Raw genomic sequence first — 18,942 nt, 5'->3', positions numbered from 1 at the left:
TCAACCCTAACAATTTGGGGCTCTTATCATTTTTTTTTAAAAGCACAAATAATCTGTTCTTCCATTTGGCAAATACATAATAGCCACCCTTGGGAAAAAAGAAAATAATATTTATAGTAGAAGATAAAATATAATGTGATTTTATTAAGATCCTCTGCTGCCTCAGTCAAAAGGCTACCGTTTCTTGTTCAAGCTGCCACAGCAAATCTATGCTAGTAGGGAGAAAAATTTCCTTGGCTCAATGATGAGATAATATCAGTAAGCAATTTATTAAAGAGCCTGCCATCCATCATTGGAATTTTGAACAATAATGATGTATTGAAAATAAAAATTCATCCCAGGTTTTGTTTCTTTCCCTCCTCACAAATTCCTTCAGTTCCAATACCTCTTCAGTAAATAGTGTTTTGCTCTTTGTTTTTTGGGAAACAAGCCCCAAAATGAGAAGGCACCAGCAGCAGCTGTCACAAACCCAATGGTACTTATTGCTCGGTTGGCCTATAAAGAAATGAGAAACAAACAAAAAACATATCTTACTCTAAAGGCATCTCAGTGTCCTAAAACCAAGCGTTAGCTTATTTTTAAAACAAAAGACCCATCTTGATGTACAATGGATAAATTTAAAGCTCAATGCAAAATTAAAATATTGTATGAAGATGAAGAAATATATTTTAATTATGACCAAGACAAGATAAATATACATACATATATATATTTCTCATATTTTTATAGCCCCGACCATTCATAAACTCATTAGGCCACAATGGTACTAATCATCACAGTACACCTGGGAGGTAGCATTACTCCTGCTTTGCAGAACTTGAGAAGTTAAAAGTGATTTGCCTAAGGTGTTTAGCTATAGGTTGAGTCTTAAACCATGTGTTCTCCCCCTACACAACCCTACGGCATAAACACACACTGGTTTGGTTGGGTCTATATTAGGGTGAATGTGTGTGTGTGTGTGTGTGTGTGTGTGTGTGTGTATGTGTGTGTGTGTGTTTCCCCTGACTCGAATGTGTGTTAGCAAAATAGTTCAGAGATGTGATCTGAGTTAAATGCCAATAAACTCGTATTTGATAGACACAATTTGTATTCTGATACGCTTCAAGAGAAGTCAATGCTAATGTTAACTATCATGTCAAATATTAATTTCTCAGGTAGACAAACTAAAATAAACCACTCTCAAGCTCAATTGTCCATAAAGGAGTTCAGACATTTATAGCTTTAAAGGTATTAATCATCATCATGATGAGGGATCTAATGAATATTCATGGTTTTTCTGACACTCAACTAATATTGCCTTCCAATTGCATGGCTTTAAGGGTAATTTTATGACCCAAAGGTCACATCAGATACTTCAGTCATCAAGTATTCTGAAAACAATAGTTTCTCTTTGTGATTTTAAGAATAAGGCTTTCAAACAAAGCAAAACATTTTTCCCAAATGACTCTGGAGACCAGCCCAGGTGCTGAAAAGCCTAATCCAGCTCACATGCCTTCTGACTAACCCACAGGCCTTCCCCACTGAGCCTGTCATGTTACTGACACAAGGCTACCTCCCTAAATGCAGCTTCCCTGTTGGGAACAGGCAGCAAGAACCATGGCCAGGAAGGAAGTACAAGGACAGGAGTATTCACTCCATGACACTCTCCTGTGGTCTGCAAGGACAAGGCCTGTGATTGTAACTCCCTCTCTGCCACTTTCCCTGGTTGCCAGGGAGAATGGCACTGGGAAACAACTGACAAGCCATATTTTAGCTTGCAAATCTAATTTTATTTCTTTGGTTGGTTATTTATTTTATTTATAAGTTTTAATTAGTCACTACCTAAGTTATTTCCCAGGAGAGAGTCAGAATTCACTGCAGCACAGAGCTACCTACATAGTTCATGGAGTACAAAAATGGGCAGGGAGACACAAGATACTGGAGAAAATTCCAAAGATGGGCAGAATCAATAATCAGACAGGGATCAAGGATTGTAAATCAAGCCCAACCCTCATATAATTTCAGACAGCTGCTGAGATCCCAAGAAGGTTTGATATAGGGAAATGTGACAGGCAATGAAAACAGGAAGGCGTAACTGGGGTCTTTAAACAGGCGCCAAATGGCAGCAGGGTATAGTCCTGGGAAAACTCAGGATCCTGTGGGTAAGAGGGTCCCAGCTAGATGCAGACTTAATACACTGGAGAGCTTTAGCCAGGAGAAACAAAATCCCATCAATCTAAGAAGCCGAGGGAGGGGATGAGCAACTTGATCCTAAATCCAAATCCCCTGAGATCAAACAGGCCACATACAATAATAATAAAGCCACGTATGGCATTGCACGCAGCTTCCCAAATCTCAAACGCTTACTTCAAGTTGCATTCTAGATGGCAAAAGCCCATGAAATTTGGACAGTCCCTTGGAGGTATGTGTAATGGGATCTGATCTGCAAGATCATAACATCCCAGGCTGTTCTTGGTGAACCAGCACGAACAAGATCTTTTCTTCTATGGCTTGTTTAGGATTATGAAATCACCAAATCCGACTCTGCCCATTCATCTTTCCATGGCTTTCTGTCTGTGGGCCATAATAAAGACCTCATTCTGAGCATCTATACATGCTCACTGAAACAGTAGCTGCATCTGGAACACTGTGTCCAGACAAGGGGTACTTAGGGTCACAGATGACTGCCGGGTTTATCCACTGCCTCTTCCTTCGAGACTCTCAGGCTGCAGTGCTATGCACCATCGCACAGCCAGGTATGTTGTGTGTCAGCTTGCAGGCCCATTCAAGGGTCCTTCCATCTTCCACACAGATTTTAATAACTTCTTTAGACTACAACACTGAGAAATAGTGATTTTTTGAAATTTTAAAAACTACAGAAAAGATGAGCCATAGACGGGGAGAAAACACGTGCAAAAGACAAATCTGATAAAGATTGTTATCTAACATATACAAGAAACTCTTAAAACTCAACAATAAAAATAACAAGCAAGAAACTCAACTAAAAAATGGGCAAACTGTTGTCTGTGTCTGTTTTTGTTTCATTTTTGGCTTTCGTTTTATATCCCACATATGAGTGAAGTCATATGGTTCTCAATTGTTTCTGACTTATTTCACTTAGCATGATAATCTCAAGATCCATCCATGTTGTCTCAAAAGGCACTATTTCACTTTTTTTATGGCCAAGTAATATTCCATTGTACATTTGTGCCACATGTGGTGGTTACCAGAGGGTAAGGGGGGTGGGAGGGTGGTAAGAGAGGGAAAAAGGAATCAAATATATGGTGATGGAAGGAGAAATCACTCTGGGTGGTGAACACACAATGCAACATATAGATGATGTATTATAGAAATGTACACTTGAAACCTATATAATTTTACTAACCAATGTCACCCCAATAAACTTAATAAATAATTTTTTAGAAAGTGAGGGTGAGGGTAGGTTGAAAAGGATAAAGAGGGTCAAATTATGGTGACTGAAAGAAATGAAGCTTTGGGTGATGAGTGCATAATACACTATACACACGATGTAGTAGTATAATATTATACACTTGAAACTTATATAATCGTATTAACCAATATCACCCCAACAAATTTAATTTTTAAAAATTTTAAGTAAAAAAAATGGGCAAAAGATCTCAAATGACACATCACCAAATATGATATGCAAGATGGCAAATAAATATATGAAAACATGCTCAACACCATACGTATCTAGGCAATTGCAAATGAAAATGAAATACTAGTATGTACCTATCAGAATTGCTAAATTCCAAAATGCTGACACCACCAAATGTTAGTGAGAATGTAGAGCAACAGGAACTCTTATTCACTGATTATGGGAATGCAAAATGTCACAGTCACTTTGGAAGGCAATTTGGTGGTTTCTTACAAAAACTAAACGTACTTTTACCAGACAATCCACCAATCATGCTCCTTGGTATTTACCCAGAGGAGTTGAAAACTTACATCCATACAAAACCCTGCAGAAATGTTTGTATCAGTTTTATTCACAATTACTAAAATTTGGAAGCAACCAAGATGCCTTTTAGTGGGTGAATGTACATCTACACCATGGAATATTATTCAGTGATAAAAAAGAAATGAGCTATCAAACCATGGCAAGACATGGAGGAATTTTAAAAGCACATTGCTTAGTATAATTCCAACTATATGACATTATGGAAAAGGTAAAACTATGGTGACCGTAAAAAGATCAGTGTTTACAAGAAGTTCGAGGGGAGGGAAGGATGAATAGACCTAGAGCACAGAGGATTTTTAGGACAGGAAATCTGTTCTGTACGGTACTGTAATGATACATTTGTCAAAACCTACAGACTGTGCTACTAAAGAGTGAACCCTAATGTAAGCTATTTTTAGGGGAGGAAAAATGCTTCCTCTACCCATCTTAGGTTCTCAGCTGAACCTCTAATAAAAGAGATTACCAAGAGAAAAACACACAGAAGTTTATTAACATACACATCTCAGATATGCATGGGAGAAACTCAGGGAAGAGTAACTCAAAGGTGTGGCCTAGAATTCAGGCCTATCTCAATAGCATTTTCCAAAAAACCCAACACATTTGTAGAGAAATGACAGGACAAAGGAAAGTAGTTTTAGGCTTCTCAGGAGGCAAACTTTGGGATAGTAAATATACACAGGAAACTAATGACAGATAGAGGAGAGTTAGTAAAGTCTGTTATGTAGATTCCCCTCCAGTCTGATAAAGGTCTTACCTTAATCATGGGTTGTCCCCAGTGATTAAGTTTTGTCCTGTCTGGTAGAGAGGGGAGGAGAGGCACCTGTGAAAATTTAGGTATTGCTTTTAGGCAAACAAAGGGAAGGCAGGGAGCTTTTCGTGTATCTGCTTCTTCTCAATGCCTTCAGCTCAAAATAATCTTTATGCCAAAGTGGTATGTTTTTGGATACGATATTCTGGTTTCTTTCACTATGGACTTTGGTTGATAATGATCTATCAATGTTGCTTCATCTTTTGTGACAAATATACCACACTGACGTGGGCCATTGATGGTGGAGAAGGCTGTGTATGTGTGGTGGGGAGGGAGCACATAGGAGCCCTATATTTTCAGCTCAACTTTACTGTGAATCTGAAACTGCTCTAAAAAAATAAAGTCTATTAATTTTGGTGAAAATACAGAAAAGCACAAAGAAGAAAAGACGGGGCCACAATCCTTCTACCTTTCTCATCTTTTTAAAATGCATTTAGTTTTTTTAAATTAACGGAAATACACAGCCAGTCCCCAAGAAAATTGTTCTAAGTTCAAGATCCGTAAGCCTTAAGAGGACTCAAAAAACTAATCTATTACTAGTAGTAATACTAATAATTATTGACAGTAATAAAAATAATAATCCAAGTGCTGTATTTCCTATTAGATCAGCAGAGATTTTATTGAAGAGTGTCAATAAAGAGCTATAAAATAGTGCAATTAAAAATAATATCCATCTGAGGCATGGCATTTATTAGGATGGATAACACATAATACATAATGCTAAGAGATTTCAAATGTCTCCTATAATCTACAAAACAACCTCAGTCCTGAAATTAGGAAACTAATAAACAATATGCTTAAAGTCACCCAGCTGGAGAGTTCAAGCTCAGATCAGCAGAATTCCAAAGTGGGTTCTTAAGGCTGTTACTGTAGCATCTACATCAGAACCCATCTGATGTACGGTTCTACTAGTTGTTGAGGAATGATTATTTTTTTATGGGTCTTGATTCTGGGTATGAAAAGTGAAAAGATGATGGACTGCAAGTGTGAGTCAAAGCAAGAAGATGGCTTTAATTTCGTTTTATTATTAAAAAAATGCTTATTGAATACAGTGGACAAGTTTATCATTAACAATGGAGAAGAATAGACTTGATTTCTAGCTATACCACTAGTTTTCAAAGCAAAGGTGAGCATGCATTTGTGTGTATAACACTCGGTGTTGTGACTCAGAAGCAATTTACTGTTCCATATGAATAGAGCACTCATTATGCTAATGCATTTCCTAATAAAAATGAATTTCCAATTAAATCATTTCCTAATGAAAACAAATGTATCATTTCATTATGTTCCATCTCCTATTTTCTCAAGCTTCCTTGAGATGAATTGTAACTTCATTCATTAGAATAGATGTTTATATAACCGATCCACTATTTCAAGATACCGGAAGCATTTATATATTCATTCTCTTACAGCACTTTTATAAATATGTAGGTTAAAATATCAATGATGGAATTAAATTGGTGGGATGATAGGTAGGGAAAAGCAATTGAATCAAGTACGTGCTTTTAGTTAGAAATCTGCCGTACTGTAATTTAGTGTAGGTAAATGACAAAATTGTAAGCTCCCTTAAAAATAAGGTCAATTAATCCAAAAACTCAAAGAATCAAAGGATATACTTAAAAGCACAAAGTTTCTTTGAAACTAGCATTGGAAGGAGATAGAAATCATTTACAAACCTACCAAGATATGCCATCAGTTGACCTCTATTGGCAGATGGAACAGAATCTCAGAATTACCGTCTCTCACTCAAAAAAGTCAACACTCTTTTCAGCATATTCTTTTTAGTATATGCGGTTACTGATTTGAGATTGTTGTATGATGGGGTAATGGGGGTAGGAATGGAAGGACAGAGGGCGATAAGACTGACAGAAAGCTATGGTCTTGATTCTTCTTCAAGTCCCTTCTCCCCCACATTCGTGATATCTATGTTCTAGTCTTGGTTTGGCCATTAACTTGCTGCATGACTTTAGAAAATGCAATTCCTTTCTTTATCCTTCAGTGCTCTCATATATTCTTGTTCTTGTCATTTTGTTTGAGGCCTGGGAACACTGTCATAGTCAGTAGTTAGTATTTCCCCAACGTAGGAAACTTATATGTCTCTAAAGGAAAACTCACCTGCTCTGAAACGCCTTCTCCATAGCGAAGCCAAGTCACAAAATGCTCACAGTTGTTGATTAGCGTGTTGTATTTCACCTCCTGTCCAATAACAAACTCTGACCGTTGCATGACTTCTTCTATGGGGAGAGGAGTGTATGTTTCATCGTATTTATTGTTTATTCTGTATGTGTCATTTCCTGCAACATCTTTCAAGAGTTGCATCTTCACCAGGGCCTTTCTGCTGAATACAGACTTGGCGCTTATAAATGATGCACGAATGCCACCCTCTATAAGGAGAGTTCTGGTTAGCAAGATACAGTGACCCAGCCCAATGAACTCCAGTGCCATCTAAAGACTTTGAAAGTGGTGGGATAACTAAACCCAGCTGTGTTCCTAAATTATCTTCAAACTAGAAAACACTTAATTTTACCAGCTTTAAGCACTCATCATAATTTATCAATAACACTTATTCAATACTGTATGAGTGAAAATGTAAGAAAACTTCTGAAAATCTATCTCCTCATTGAACAAATTGGGTAAGAAAACTCTATCCATTCTTGGGTAATAAATTATCTATTATTATTATTATTATAGATCTTGATATTGACATATGCTTCTAACAGTACAGATAAGATCATTGCCCACGTTTTTCTATAAAGCAGTCTCTTTTTCAGCATGTGCTTCCTACCCAATTATATCATGGGTTTTAGTAGTAATTCATTATGATCAGTAGGGTTGTCCTAGTGTCCAAGCTACATTCCTTACCGTCACCTTCACCTTTTACACTTACTCTTTCAACGAGGCTTCAATTTGGCTCAAATTTGAAATCTGCATGATACCCTAGTCCTGAGGGGTGAACTGGGGTCAGGCCGGGCACTGATTTTGTCTTGCCAAGAATTTAAGTCTTGGACAAGATTTTGGCCAAGAAATGAAGTCCTGAACTGAACCTAACCTAGTATGTACTGTCTGGTAGATGTGGCCCCATGTTGTCATGTTGTGGCTTACCCACCTGGTACAATGCCCCATGCCCATCACTCCATCTTGACTTCCTCTATGGGTAACCATTTGCCTGAGACCTTTGTGTCCTAGCCTGCCATAGTCAGTGTCTGATGCGGGACAGATGATTCCTCAGTGCTCAGTTCTAATGCCAGGCTCTGGTCCCTCTCCATCTGCCAAAGGCTGCTATGCTTGGCCATTATTCTAATAAATCACAAGAGGAAGAGTCTCTATATAACCAGTGTTTAGGCACTACCCCTTTCAGTAATGACCAGAAGCAAACTTTATTTGCCACTCCTCTTTTTCTCTATCCTCCAAGCTCCTTTCCATTGGAAAGCATTTCCAGTTAGCATCTTACACCTTGAATGTTCTTACACATTACAAGTTCTTAGAGCACAGCTATCCTAGTTAGAATTACTGAACCCCTCCCCGCCTTTTTTTTAACTAGTCTGATGCAATCAATTTACAGATAAGGAAATTGAAGCTTGGAGAGGTTAAATGACATGAAGCGTTAACAACAGAAACAGGAATTGAATTTGTCTATAGGATCAAAGCTCAGTGCTTTAACCATATTAAATTAATGTGGAGCTTAAGACATGAAAATAAGGAAACAGCACCAAAATCTCATATTATTTTCCAGACATGAAAAACTGTAGAAATAACGTAGAGAGTTTTGCTAAGTGTTACTTATTAGACGGCAGAAACTGCCAGCTCTGTACGATAAGTGTCATTTTATTTGCTATTTCCATTTTTAATATTCTAGAACAAGAGACAGATATCTCAAAATATTGCAAAAACTACTTCATTAGAAATTCTCAGAAGTTCTCAAGAAAGTAAGACTTAGGCCTATAAACACTTCTCCTAAAAGATATCTTGAGGAAAAAAATACTTCAGGCTATTTGTTACTTGCATACATTTTTCTTAATAAATAAATTTGTGCTCATTTCTAAGCATTTAGAAAATACATAAAAATACAGCAAAAACATGTAATTATAAATCACTCATTATCCTGTCACCCAGAAGTAACTACTGTTTTTTATGTGCTCCTATTATGTCTTTTACTGACACATGCATATCATAGGTGCATGTATATGTATGTGTTCATGTGTTTATATTATTTCTTTGCAAACTGGGTATCACATGACATGTTACATTTTAATCTGGAATTTTCAAATAAATACCATACAAGGATCATCTCTCATGCAATCAAACATGTCCAAAAATGTGATTTTTAATGGCTCTTATAGTGGCTATTGTTTTTGTCTATCTAGCACCTCATCTGACCACTGCTTCTATCTCTCTGGAAAAGACTCGGTCTAAGCCAATCAGGATCCTAACCTTCTGGTTAGGGATGGTCCAGCGATGGGCACGGGACCCACAATGGACAAATTAGAGTCATTCTCCATGATTTTTCTAACAGCAACAGGCAAGCATCAGCTATCGCTCCTGTTGGGTCACAAGATTATAAGAATAAGAGGCTAAGGATGCTAACTGGGTCATCAGTTCAACTTCTTAGAGAAACATAACTGGAAGAATGAGGAAAACAGATAGAAAAAATGCAAATGCAAGACAGAGAGTCTTGTGTTCAAATCCCTTGATCTAGGCACTCCTGAGGCCAGCACCATTGCTAAACTTTCTATAGTTTCCTTCAGTGAAGCAATGAGTTTGCCTTTTTGTTTAAGCTAATTTTAGTTTGATTTCTGTTACTTGCAACTAAAGAATTCTGGCAAATACAGATGCCTAATACTTTGTGGCTAAATAATGTTTAACCGTTCCCCTATTAAACATTAAGCTATTGTCTATTTTTTATAGACAATATAAATGACCATTATAAATGAGATAGACATAAGCATCCTTCTCTAGAAATGTTTGTGGACATCTCTGTAGATATTTCCCAAGAACAGATTCATAGAAGTACAATTACAGGATCAGAGCATATGAATTCTTTTAAGCCTCTTAACACATACTATGATTAAATTGTTTTCTTGAACTATTTTATTAACTTACATTTCTATCAACAATATCCTTGTGTTCATTTCTTTATACCCTTATCAACACTGATGGTTATTTTTTTTTTGACAGTTGCTAATGTGATAGGCATAAAATCAGTCATTTTATTTTATAATGCTTAAATGATAGAAAGTTGAAAACTTTAAAGATGGGCATTAACTTTTGATTTTCTTCCTCTACAAATTGTTCACAACTCTTTACTCATTTGTTTTTTGGAATTTGGATGTTTGATGTTCCCTTGGCCTCAGAAACTCTTTGCCCAGATATCATCTCCCTGGTTTCCTCATCTCTTTCCATTTGTTTTACAAGTGTTACTTTCTTATGAGATTTTCCTGACCACCTCGTTTAAAATTACAGTATCCTTCAGTATCCAACCCCCACACTTCCTATCCCGCTTCTATGATTTATTTTCTCCATATCACTTGTCTCTATTCTAACATTGCTCTGTTTTGTTCACAGACTCCCTCCCTCTCCCCCCCCTTTCTCTCTCTCGATGTTTATGTACCCCCAACATCTAGAATACCATTTGGCACATGCTGGGTAATCTATAAATAGATGCTGAATGAACTGAAATAATCTGTGTGATATATAAAGACATGGACTCTTGTCATGTTTGTGGCAAATATTATCTCCAGCTGATTATTTACTTCTTTATTGTGTTTTTTTAAACCAGAAATTTTACATTTTAATGTTTGATTGGACTTTGAGATTTCTCAATGCCACTTTGGTCTTAAAATGCCCTTCTTTAAACCTAGATCAGTTATATTGATACACTTTTTCTATTTTGTTTCCTATTGTGATTTTGTTCATGATTGCTTCTGTACCAAGAAAACTGAAAAGCTCCCCGGAGCTGCTAGAAACAAACCTTACCTAGAGGTGCTATGTTGATAACATAACCATCACCCAAGTAAAGGGCCCAGTGCTGATAGCCAGGACGAAACACTTTGATCAAATCCCCTGGCTGGGGGTTGCCAGGATAGTTCAAACTAAAGCAATCATTGAACGCCATCTGTAATGACAGACACAAAGAAGATCTAGCAGATTCAACTTCCCAAAAGAAAATCAGTGTAAGTCTTCCATAGAAGCACAGGGAGACAGAATTGATTAAGACTGCACTCCTCATGGAAGACTTAGACTCACACCCCTGTCCTTTTCTTTGAATGAGTCCAACATTGAATTGTGTGTGCACAAATGGACAAGTGGAGAAAGAATTTGTCTGCTATTGTTTAATTTTCTATAGCAGTGCTTCTCATCCTGATGAACCCCAGGGTTCATTTATTATAATAAGCATTTTATAACTCTGTTTTTAAATCCAGAAAGTCACAGATAATATAATTGACCTATACAAAAAATTGCAAAACTATTGATATGATGCCTGTTTGGAATAGAAAAGGGAAGGGAATTTATAGTAATCTGCTTTACTATGTAAATGCTCAGTCCATGACTACACAAAAAGACATAATAAAATATCTACAAGCTTGCCTTACTAAGCATGAAAAAGTCAGAATTCAGAAGCAGAAGAGAAGCCTTTCAGCCTTTCATATAGGAGCATAGTAAAATCATAGAGCAGAGGTATGGGTGGATGATAATATTCTGTGCAAAAAAAATAAAATAAAATAAAAAAATAAACCCTTTGTATAGCAAAACTTACTCTGTGAGTTAGTTTAAGTAGACATAAGTTTCACACTCAGATGAGTGTCCCGCAGACATCCAGGCATCCTATAGGATCCAGGGCATGTCTTGCTTATGCCAAACTGTGCTGCACATGACTAGGCACTCTGGCCTGCATCTGCTAAATATCAGTACATGCCCTTTGTCGTTGTCACAACCACAAACACCCCCACAGATTTCCACCTTCCCTCCACTGCCCTGCTGACTCTGATTCCTCACTGATTCCAGAAACAGTGCAAGGTGGTCAGTATAGATGAGGGGCTATTTGGAAGACTGGGGAATTCATCATATTGATGACTATGTCTGAAAATTCTAAGTTTTGTGAGTTTTTTCCCCCTTTAAAACTAATTATTTTCCGGAAAAAAAAAAGTCTCTGACAGTTTACTTTTATGGAAGGTTACATGTTCTATGTATGCCACCGAAGTAGCATGACTCAGCCAGAGGACGTTATGTACATTGATCAACAATTGAAAGGAGATTTCATGCTATATTCGTGTTGAATATCGAATTGACAACAGAGTGTTCCTCATCGTCTCTCACTCTAGTGCAGATATGGACACTCATTTACAAAATAAAGCCAAGTGCCAGAAAGGGAAACTTCCAAATTATCTAAATTATAATTATAATAGCCTAGACTAAGGACTTGGGAACACAGATGATCATTTTTCTTGCACTCTAAAAGTCTTTTTTACAACAATTAATATTGGGAGGGTGTTTGCCCGAGTATTTGGATGCCATCTGTTGAAAACTTTAATCACCACACTGGTGCAGAAGTGTGGCCAAATGTAAGCTGTCCATCTGTTTAAAAATAACGATTAAAACAACTTTATGAAAACCATTAAGTCTAACCACCTTCTCAAATACGTTTGAGTCTTATTAATATGGCAGTTCACAATTTGGCCACGTGGGTACTAAATGGAAAAATAGATAATATACTATAATACAAACCAACACCCTTCCCATTGGTAGGAATCAGCAAGCACACACAGCTGCCTGCTAGAATTCAGAGACCTAGACAAGCTTACAATAATAACTACCCTTTGAACAGAGAGCTCTGTGTAGTGTAACAGTTTTTTTTTCAAATGCACTATTGCAATTAACCCTATTTAATTTTTTTTAAAACCTACAACTATTTGGATTTATTGTGCTATTAACCCATTTTATGGATAAAAAGCGACAATAGAAAATGTCAACTTTTGGAAAATACCCACAGACATTTTTATGCTATAAAATATTGAGGGGAAAATAACTGGACTAGCTGTTAAAAATGTCAGCTCTTGTATCAGGTTCTCTACATGCTAGTTCTGTCAGTTTGGGAAAGTCATTCAAATTTGTCTAAGTTTCATTTTGAAAGCGGGCATAAGAAAGCATAAGGCAGTCTGAATTGCTTTTTCAAAAAATCTGTTGCAAGTGCTTTGTGAACTGGCAAGCGCTAGGCAGGTAAATGGTAAGAGAGAGGTGGCTGTTTGTAAAGGCTGAGAGATTGGCTCTTGGCTGAGGTGTGATTTTAGTTCCTTATCCTTTCTTTCAGCCATGATAACCCTGCGGATGGATGATCGCACTACAACATGTTGATATATTTAACACATTTTAAATTCTGACTATAACTTGTAAACTGATTTATGAAATGCATGTTAACTGATTTCGTGAAGCTTGTCATACTTATAAAGAGGGAGGACACGGATAACAAGGAAAACATTTCATAGGAGTAAGCGCTCAAGAAACTAAGGGAGGAGTCTGAAGGCAAATGTGTAAGGCGAGAAGTGATTCCTGACACCAAGCATTTAGAATCGCAGCCATTTACTGCAGAGACGTCCTTCAGATATTGTCTAACTCCTTTCCAAACTTGTTTTTAGCGGTGTGGCCCTGTATCAAACCAAATATCAGACAGACCCACAAAAATGTAAAACCTGAAAAAGCAGCCCTATCCTGGACAAAGTCAGGGAGCCCTATCTTCTCCAGACTGCTGCTGCTATTGAGGCTCCTGGGACCCCAGACCTTCCAGGAATGGAGCCTGAATAACACCCACCTAGTCCCAGTGCAACCCCTTCATTTTTAAGGCAGAGGAAACAGAACCAGGCAGGAAATTTGACATGCCAAGGTCATACAATATTTTACAAAAGATTTTCAACAAATGATGCTGGAGCAATGGGACTTTCACTGGGGAAAAAAAGAAAAGAAAAAGGAAAACACTTCAACCTAGGTCTCACATGTAATGTATACAAAAACATAATAATTCAAAATGGATCATGGACTTAAATGTAAATCTATAAAACACAGGGGAAAACACACAGAGAAAATCCTCAGGATCTAGGGTAAACAGAGTTCTTAGACTTGATACAAAAAGGATTATTCAGGAAAGAAAAAACTGACAATTAGATAACCTCAAAATTAAAAACGTTTGCACTGTAAAAGTTCTGCTAAAAGGACAAAAAGGCAAGCTATGGAGTGGGAGAAAATATTTGCAAGCCACATATCCAAGAAAACACTAGCATGGAGAACATAGGAAGAACTCTCAAAACTCCACAATAAACAAGCAAAAAATCCAATTACAACTTGAACAAAAGACACATTTTATCAAAGAAGAGACGTAGATGTCAAGTTAGCCATGTTAAACATCACTAGCCATTATGGAAATGCAGATTACAACCACAATGAGATAGCACAACACACCTATCACAATAGCTACAGTGAAAAATAGTGACCACAGAAAATGCTGGCAAGGATGCAGAGTCACTGGATCACTCATTCATTGCTGGTGAAAACATAAAATGGTATAGTCACTCTAGAAGAAGTCGGGCAATTTCATTAAAATCTTAACTTGTAACTACTACCTGACAACAATTGCACTCCCAGCCGTTTATCCCAGAGACTGAAGACAATGAAGCCTTACATTCACACAAAAACCTGTATGCAAATGTTTATAGCAGGTTATAACATAGTATTAGCCAAAAACTGGAAACAACCCAGTTGACCCTCAATAGGTTAAGAAAACAAATTGTGGTACAGCCATACTGTGGAATACTACTACTAAGGAATAAAAAGGAACAAAGTATTAATACATGTGATGACCTGAATGAATCTCCAGAGAATTACGCTGAGTGAAAACAGCCAATGACAAAGGGATATATGATGTATGATTCTATTTGTGTAATAATTTCCAAATTACATAACTAGAGAACAAACAGTGATTGTCAGGGGTTAAGGAAGTGATGAGAGAGAGCGAGGTGGGTGTGGCTATAAAAAGGCAAAAGGAGAGAGTCTAGCGGTGCCAGAAATGTCCTGCATCTCCATCGTGTCAATGTCAGTCTCCTGGTTGCGACACTGGACTGTAGATTTGCAAAATGTTACCACTGGGGGAAATTGGGTAAATGTACAAGGGATCTTTCTGTATTATTTCTTAAAAACTGCATGGGAAAATGCAATTACTTCCAAATTTAAAAAAAGTTAATTAAAAAAAGAAAGACCGATACTTTCTTTCTTTCTTTCTTTTTTAACAAAGCATAGAAGAGAACCAACCTGTGGAAGCTATACTGAGGCAGTTTTGAGCTGTATATGAGAAAAATTTTTCTTTCATTGAAGGTGATCCAATAATGAAATGGAACACCTTGTGTAGATAGCAGTTTCTGTCACTGGGAATATTTAAACACAGTCAGGGCTGATGATAAAAATAAGATTTCCATGGCGGGGGCGGGGGGGGGAGTGGTCTTAGGGTAAGGAGAACCTCTAAGGTCCCTTTCAACTCTAATGCTGTTTCATTCTATTTTCCAGAAACTGTGCTAAGTGTAATCCTCAAATCATCACCACATGATAAACACAATTATTTCTTCCAGTTTAAAGATGAGGAACGTGACGTTCACAGCAGTTTAGGAACTCACCCAAAAATCACGCAGCAGGAAATTGCAGAACTCACACCTGGACTCAGATTAGCCTACCTCCGAGGTCAGGCTCCCATCCTAATTGCTTCTCTCCAGGGACACTATACTGCCTCCCTTGCTGCCATTTCTGCAACTCTTCTCGCACAGTTAGCCTGGTTAACAACTGTGAGCTAATTATTATGATCACCCTTTCACGGATGAGGAATCTGAGACTCAGACGAGTTAAGTATCAGGCCCCAAGTCATACAGGTAGTAAGTGACAGAACTAGAATTCCAGGTCTGTCTTCCTGTTCTAGACTGCATGCTCTTTCATTACACCACGGACAACATCATTCACCAAAGGAACTGCTACTAGACAACATTTTGTCTTTTCCCTCTTCCCAAATACATATTAGATAGAGAAGCAGCAAAGCACACAGAATATACATTTCATGTAACAACAACAGGAAGTTTTAAAATATTCATATATGGAGGCAGTGAGTAATGAGAAGTACAGTCTTGGGGAACACCCGCTCTGCTCCTGCAGGGGAGGTGTCAAGGTGGGGCTAAAAGCATCTAGAAGATGCCCAGACTCAGACCTTAGGAAAATAGCTATAACTTGTCTGTTAGGGTAATTTGACTTATATTGACCACATCTTCCCATTTTATTTGGGCACAAGTATGTAATGTAGCACTTCATAAATATGATAACACAGAACCAATTAATGATACATTTATAAAGTCCTCTACTGCAATCTGTGTGTGTCACCTTTAAGGTAAAAAATACTTCACTTTAACAGTTAATTGTTTAGCTAGTTTATAATAAAGAGTGGCATAAAGCTTAAGTCTGTAATCTTTGTACACGAAATTTCCTGTTTCAACTGCCAAAACAGGCTGCCCTGTTTATAGCTCCATGTTGATCTCTGGTGATGCATCAGAAGAAATAAGTGTCCCCTACGCAGACAGACAGGCTGATTCCCTGCTGCTCATGTCCGTGAGCCCACTGTTCCAGGAATACTAAGAGCACTTTTTCATAAACTACCCCCCAAATGCTATTGGAAGTCTGAAGCAGGATCACAGGCTGTCCCTATAGTCCAACAGCCTCCCCATTCAGTTTGGACCCTTTCTCACTCCAGCTGCACTTTTTACCCTAGTCCTGCTACACTGAGATGGCTCCATGAAGCTTTGTGCGTCCAGACTGCCTAATTCACAGACCCTCAGAGCTGGAAGGATCCTTGGTCCAACATCTTTACTCTACAGCTGAAGGCTTCACCGCCCAGGCAGATGAACCATCCACAGTCACTGCACTGTCATTCTCTGCTCCGAATCCCTCCAAAGCTCCCCACGACGGACTCCCCATCTTGTCCCTCTATAATTGTGGCCTCCTCACCCACTCCTACATTCTAGGCAAACCAAACTATTCCTATTCCTTGCACTCACCTGGAATTTTGTTGCTAACACTGAACATTCTACCTGGAAGGTGCTGCCCATTTCCAAATGCCCCCAAATGATCCACTTCAGGTCAGATGCCACCTCTTCCCTGAGGTCTTCCTTCAGTCAGTCAAAATGACATGTCCTGAGTTTCCACGGTGCCTTGTGTCTTACGCCCACTGAGTTTCCCACACCTGCGTCAGTTACTGGTGTCTGGGGAATTTTCTCCCCTGCTCCACATGGAGGACCGGTGCTTGTTTGTCTCTACAACTCTGCGGTTTCCTGTAGAGTGCCTGGCACAGACAACTGTGGGGCAAATGTTTAATGAATTAAGGAATGGGGAGCCCAAAATCAAGGACAGAGTGGCTGGGTTTTTCCAACACTAAATCATATGCATAGTCCTGAATGCCAAAGTAACATCACCACCCTTATTTCCAAAATCTAATATTTTATATTATTCATTTCCACTTCAGTGAGGATGGTAGGTTTGCAAAGCCTTGGTAAGCCAGACCTGGTTTCTAGTCCCGCTCCTGCCAGTCTGCTCTCCCACTTGTGTAATAAAAAGGAGGGATATGGGTGAGATTCTACAGATGATCTCTCCGAGACATCTGCGCTTTCGCCGTGAGAGTTGGTTCAAACAAGGTTGTCTGGGAGCCTGGAAGGCCTCCCTCCCTGCCCCAGCACACCTCACTCTTAAGCCACGGTTGTCTTCCCACACCAGTGGCAGTTCCGGGGGAAGGGGCATCCTGGGGTCACCCTGGCCTTGCAGCTGCTGCCCTCCTGCTAGTGGCCATGGGCAGATTCCATCTGCTCTGGGCGGAGGTAGAGGCGACAGCAGCCAACTACCACCCAGGGACGTCTTCAGCGCCAACGCCAGCCCCGGCGCGCGGAGACGCCCCAGCGCCAGCGACACCAGCGCACGCACCACTGCCGGGTTGGGGGCGTGCCCTGCGCCCACCCGCCCTTACACCACCAGCGGCCGCACGTGCCCAGCACCCTCCTCACCCCGAGGAGCACCAAAGCCACACCTGCCCTTCGGAGGCACAGACACCGAAACCCAGCGGTTAAAACGCAGCCCTGGTGCAGTACCTAACCAGTGACACTCCTCCCAGCCTCTGGGAATTCCTGAAACAAACTGTTGTGGCTGTGTTAGGCGCTGCGATTATGAAGTTAACTCGTTTTGTCGAGCCTCGAAATGTTCGTGTACACATACGAATACACACCACACCCACTAGAAATACGACCCCTTCTAACTCTACACAGGCTCCTATATTCCAGCGAAAAAATCCTGGTCGCAGAGACCCAGGAAAGCATCTCTGTCTTTGACTCAGCAAAGGGAGGAAGAAGGGTGGCCTTAAAAAAAACCTCCCTGCTTCCCGCCGCACACACCCTACACCGGAGGTGATTGTGAGCCTGATCCAGCACAGAGGCTGTGAGGACTCACAGGGAACCTGCTCCCTTTGGACCCCTCCCTGTCACCACCCGCCAGCCTAAGATCGACTTCAGAGTGGGAAGAGGGGAGAAAGGAGAAAGCAGAAAGTAAGGGAGGGTGTGCAGACCTCCAGGTACCAGTTTCCCCCAGGGAGAAATTTACCTAGCTCCGGATGGGGCTTTCATTAAAGACAAAACTCTCTCAGTCAGCCCATTTCCTTCCCCACTTCCCCCGCTCTGCCCTATGCATAACAGTCTCTTAGATAGACAAGCCGAGAAGGTCCCTTATTCAGCATGACTTGGTGCATGTGACAGAGCAGGGCCTAACTGACTATATTTCAGGCCAGGTGGGCCAGCAGAGGCCTCCAGGAAAACGCCCATGTGAGTTTAAAAATAAAGCGGGGCATGAAGAGGATCCTTTCTCTCATTGATCAAAAAGGGAGGCCGGGAACACTAACCAGCAAAGTAAGGACGCTTGGCAGACTGCTTGTTAAGTGAACTTTTTTATCACTGCACGGGACTTTCCTTCAAACAAATCATAACCTAGATATTTACTCTAATGGAAATGGAATCTCAGCTAAAAGGAAGGGTATTTTTTTCCCCTACTGATTCAAAGGCTGAAATAGCTTACTAATTTTATGTGTTTTTGTCACAATGGGGTAAGAATACCAAAAAATGCA

At 39.4% G+C, this 18,942-nt stretch overlaps 1 protein-coding gene across 1 annotated transcript; it reads right to left on the bottom strand.

Annotated features, from left to right (window-relative positions):
• Positions 1–358: 358 nt before the first annotated feature.
• On the bottom strand, positions 359–17,535 carry PLAAT1 (phospholipase A and acyltransferase 1). Its single transcript, XM_019723094.2, has 4 exons — positions 17,518–17,535; positions 10,743–10,881; positions 6,885–7,153; positions 359–495 (listed from the first exon to the last, which is right to left on the bottom strand). The coding sequence occupies exons 2-4, from the start codon at positions 10,879–10,881 to the stop codon at positions 373–375; spliced, it is 531 nt and encodes a 176-aa protein (XP_019578653.2). The 5' UTR covers positions 17,518–17,535; the 3' UTR covers positions 359–372.
• Between the last annotated feature and the right edge of the window lie 1,407 nt (positions 17,536–18,942).

The sequence above is a fragment of the Rhinolophus sinicus genome, linkage group LG01 (genome assembly GCF_036562045.2).
Source record: "Rhinolophus sinicus isolate RSC01 linkage group LG01, ASM3656204v1, whole genome shotgun sequence".
Taxonomy (NCBI): Eukaryota; Metazoa; Chordata; class Mammalia; order Chiroptera; family Rhinolophidae; genus Rhinolophus; species Rhinolophus sinicus.
Note: the sequence above shows the minus strand (reverse complement) of the source record. Positions and strands in the feature narration are given on the sequence as shown.

Bases quoted from the DNA above. Each gene is read 5' to 3' on its own strand.
- PLAAT1 (XM_019723094.2), bottom strand. From the start codon at position 10,881: ATGGCGTTCAATGATTGCTTTAGTTTGAACTATCCTGGCAACCCCCAG. The intron at 7,154-10,742 runs GTAAGGTTTGTT...CTCTCCTTATAG, and splicing joins TATCAACATAGCACCTCTAG to AGGGTGGCATTCGTGCATCA. The intron at 496-6,884 runs GTGAGTTTTCCT...ATTTCTTTATAG, and splicing joins GAGAAGGCGTTTCAGAGCAG to GCCAACCGAGCAATAAGTAC.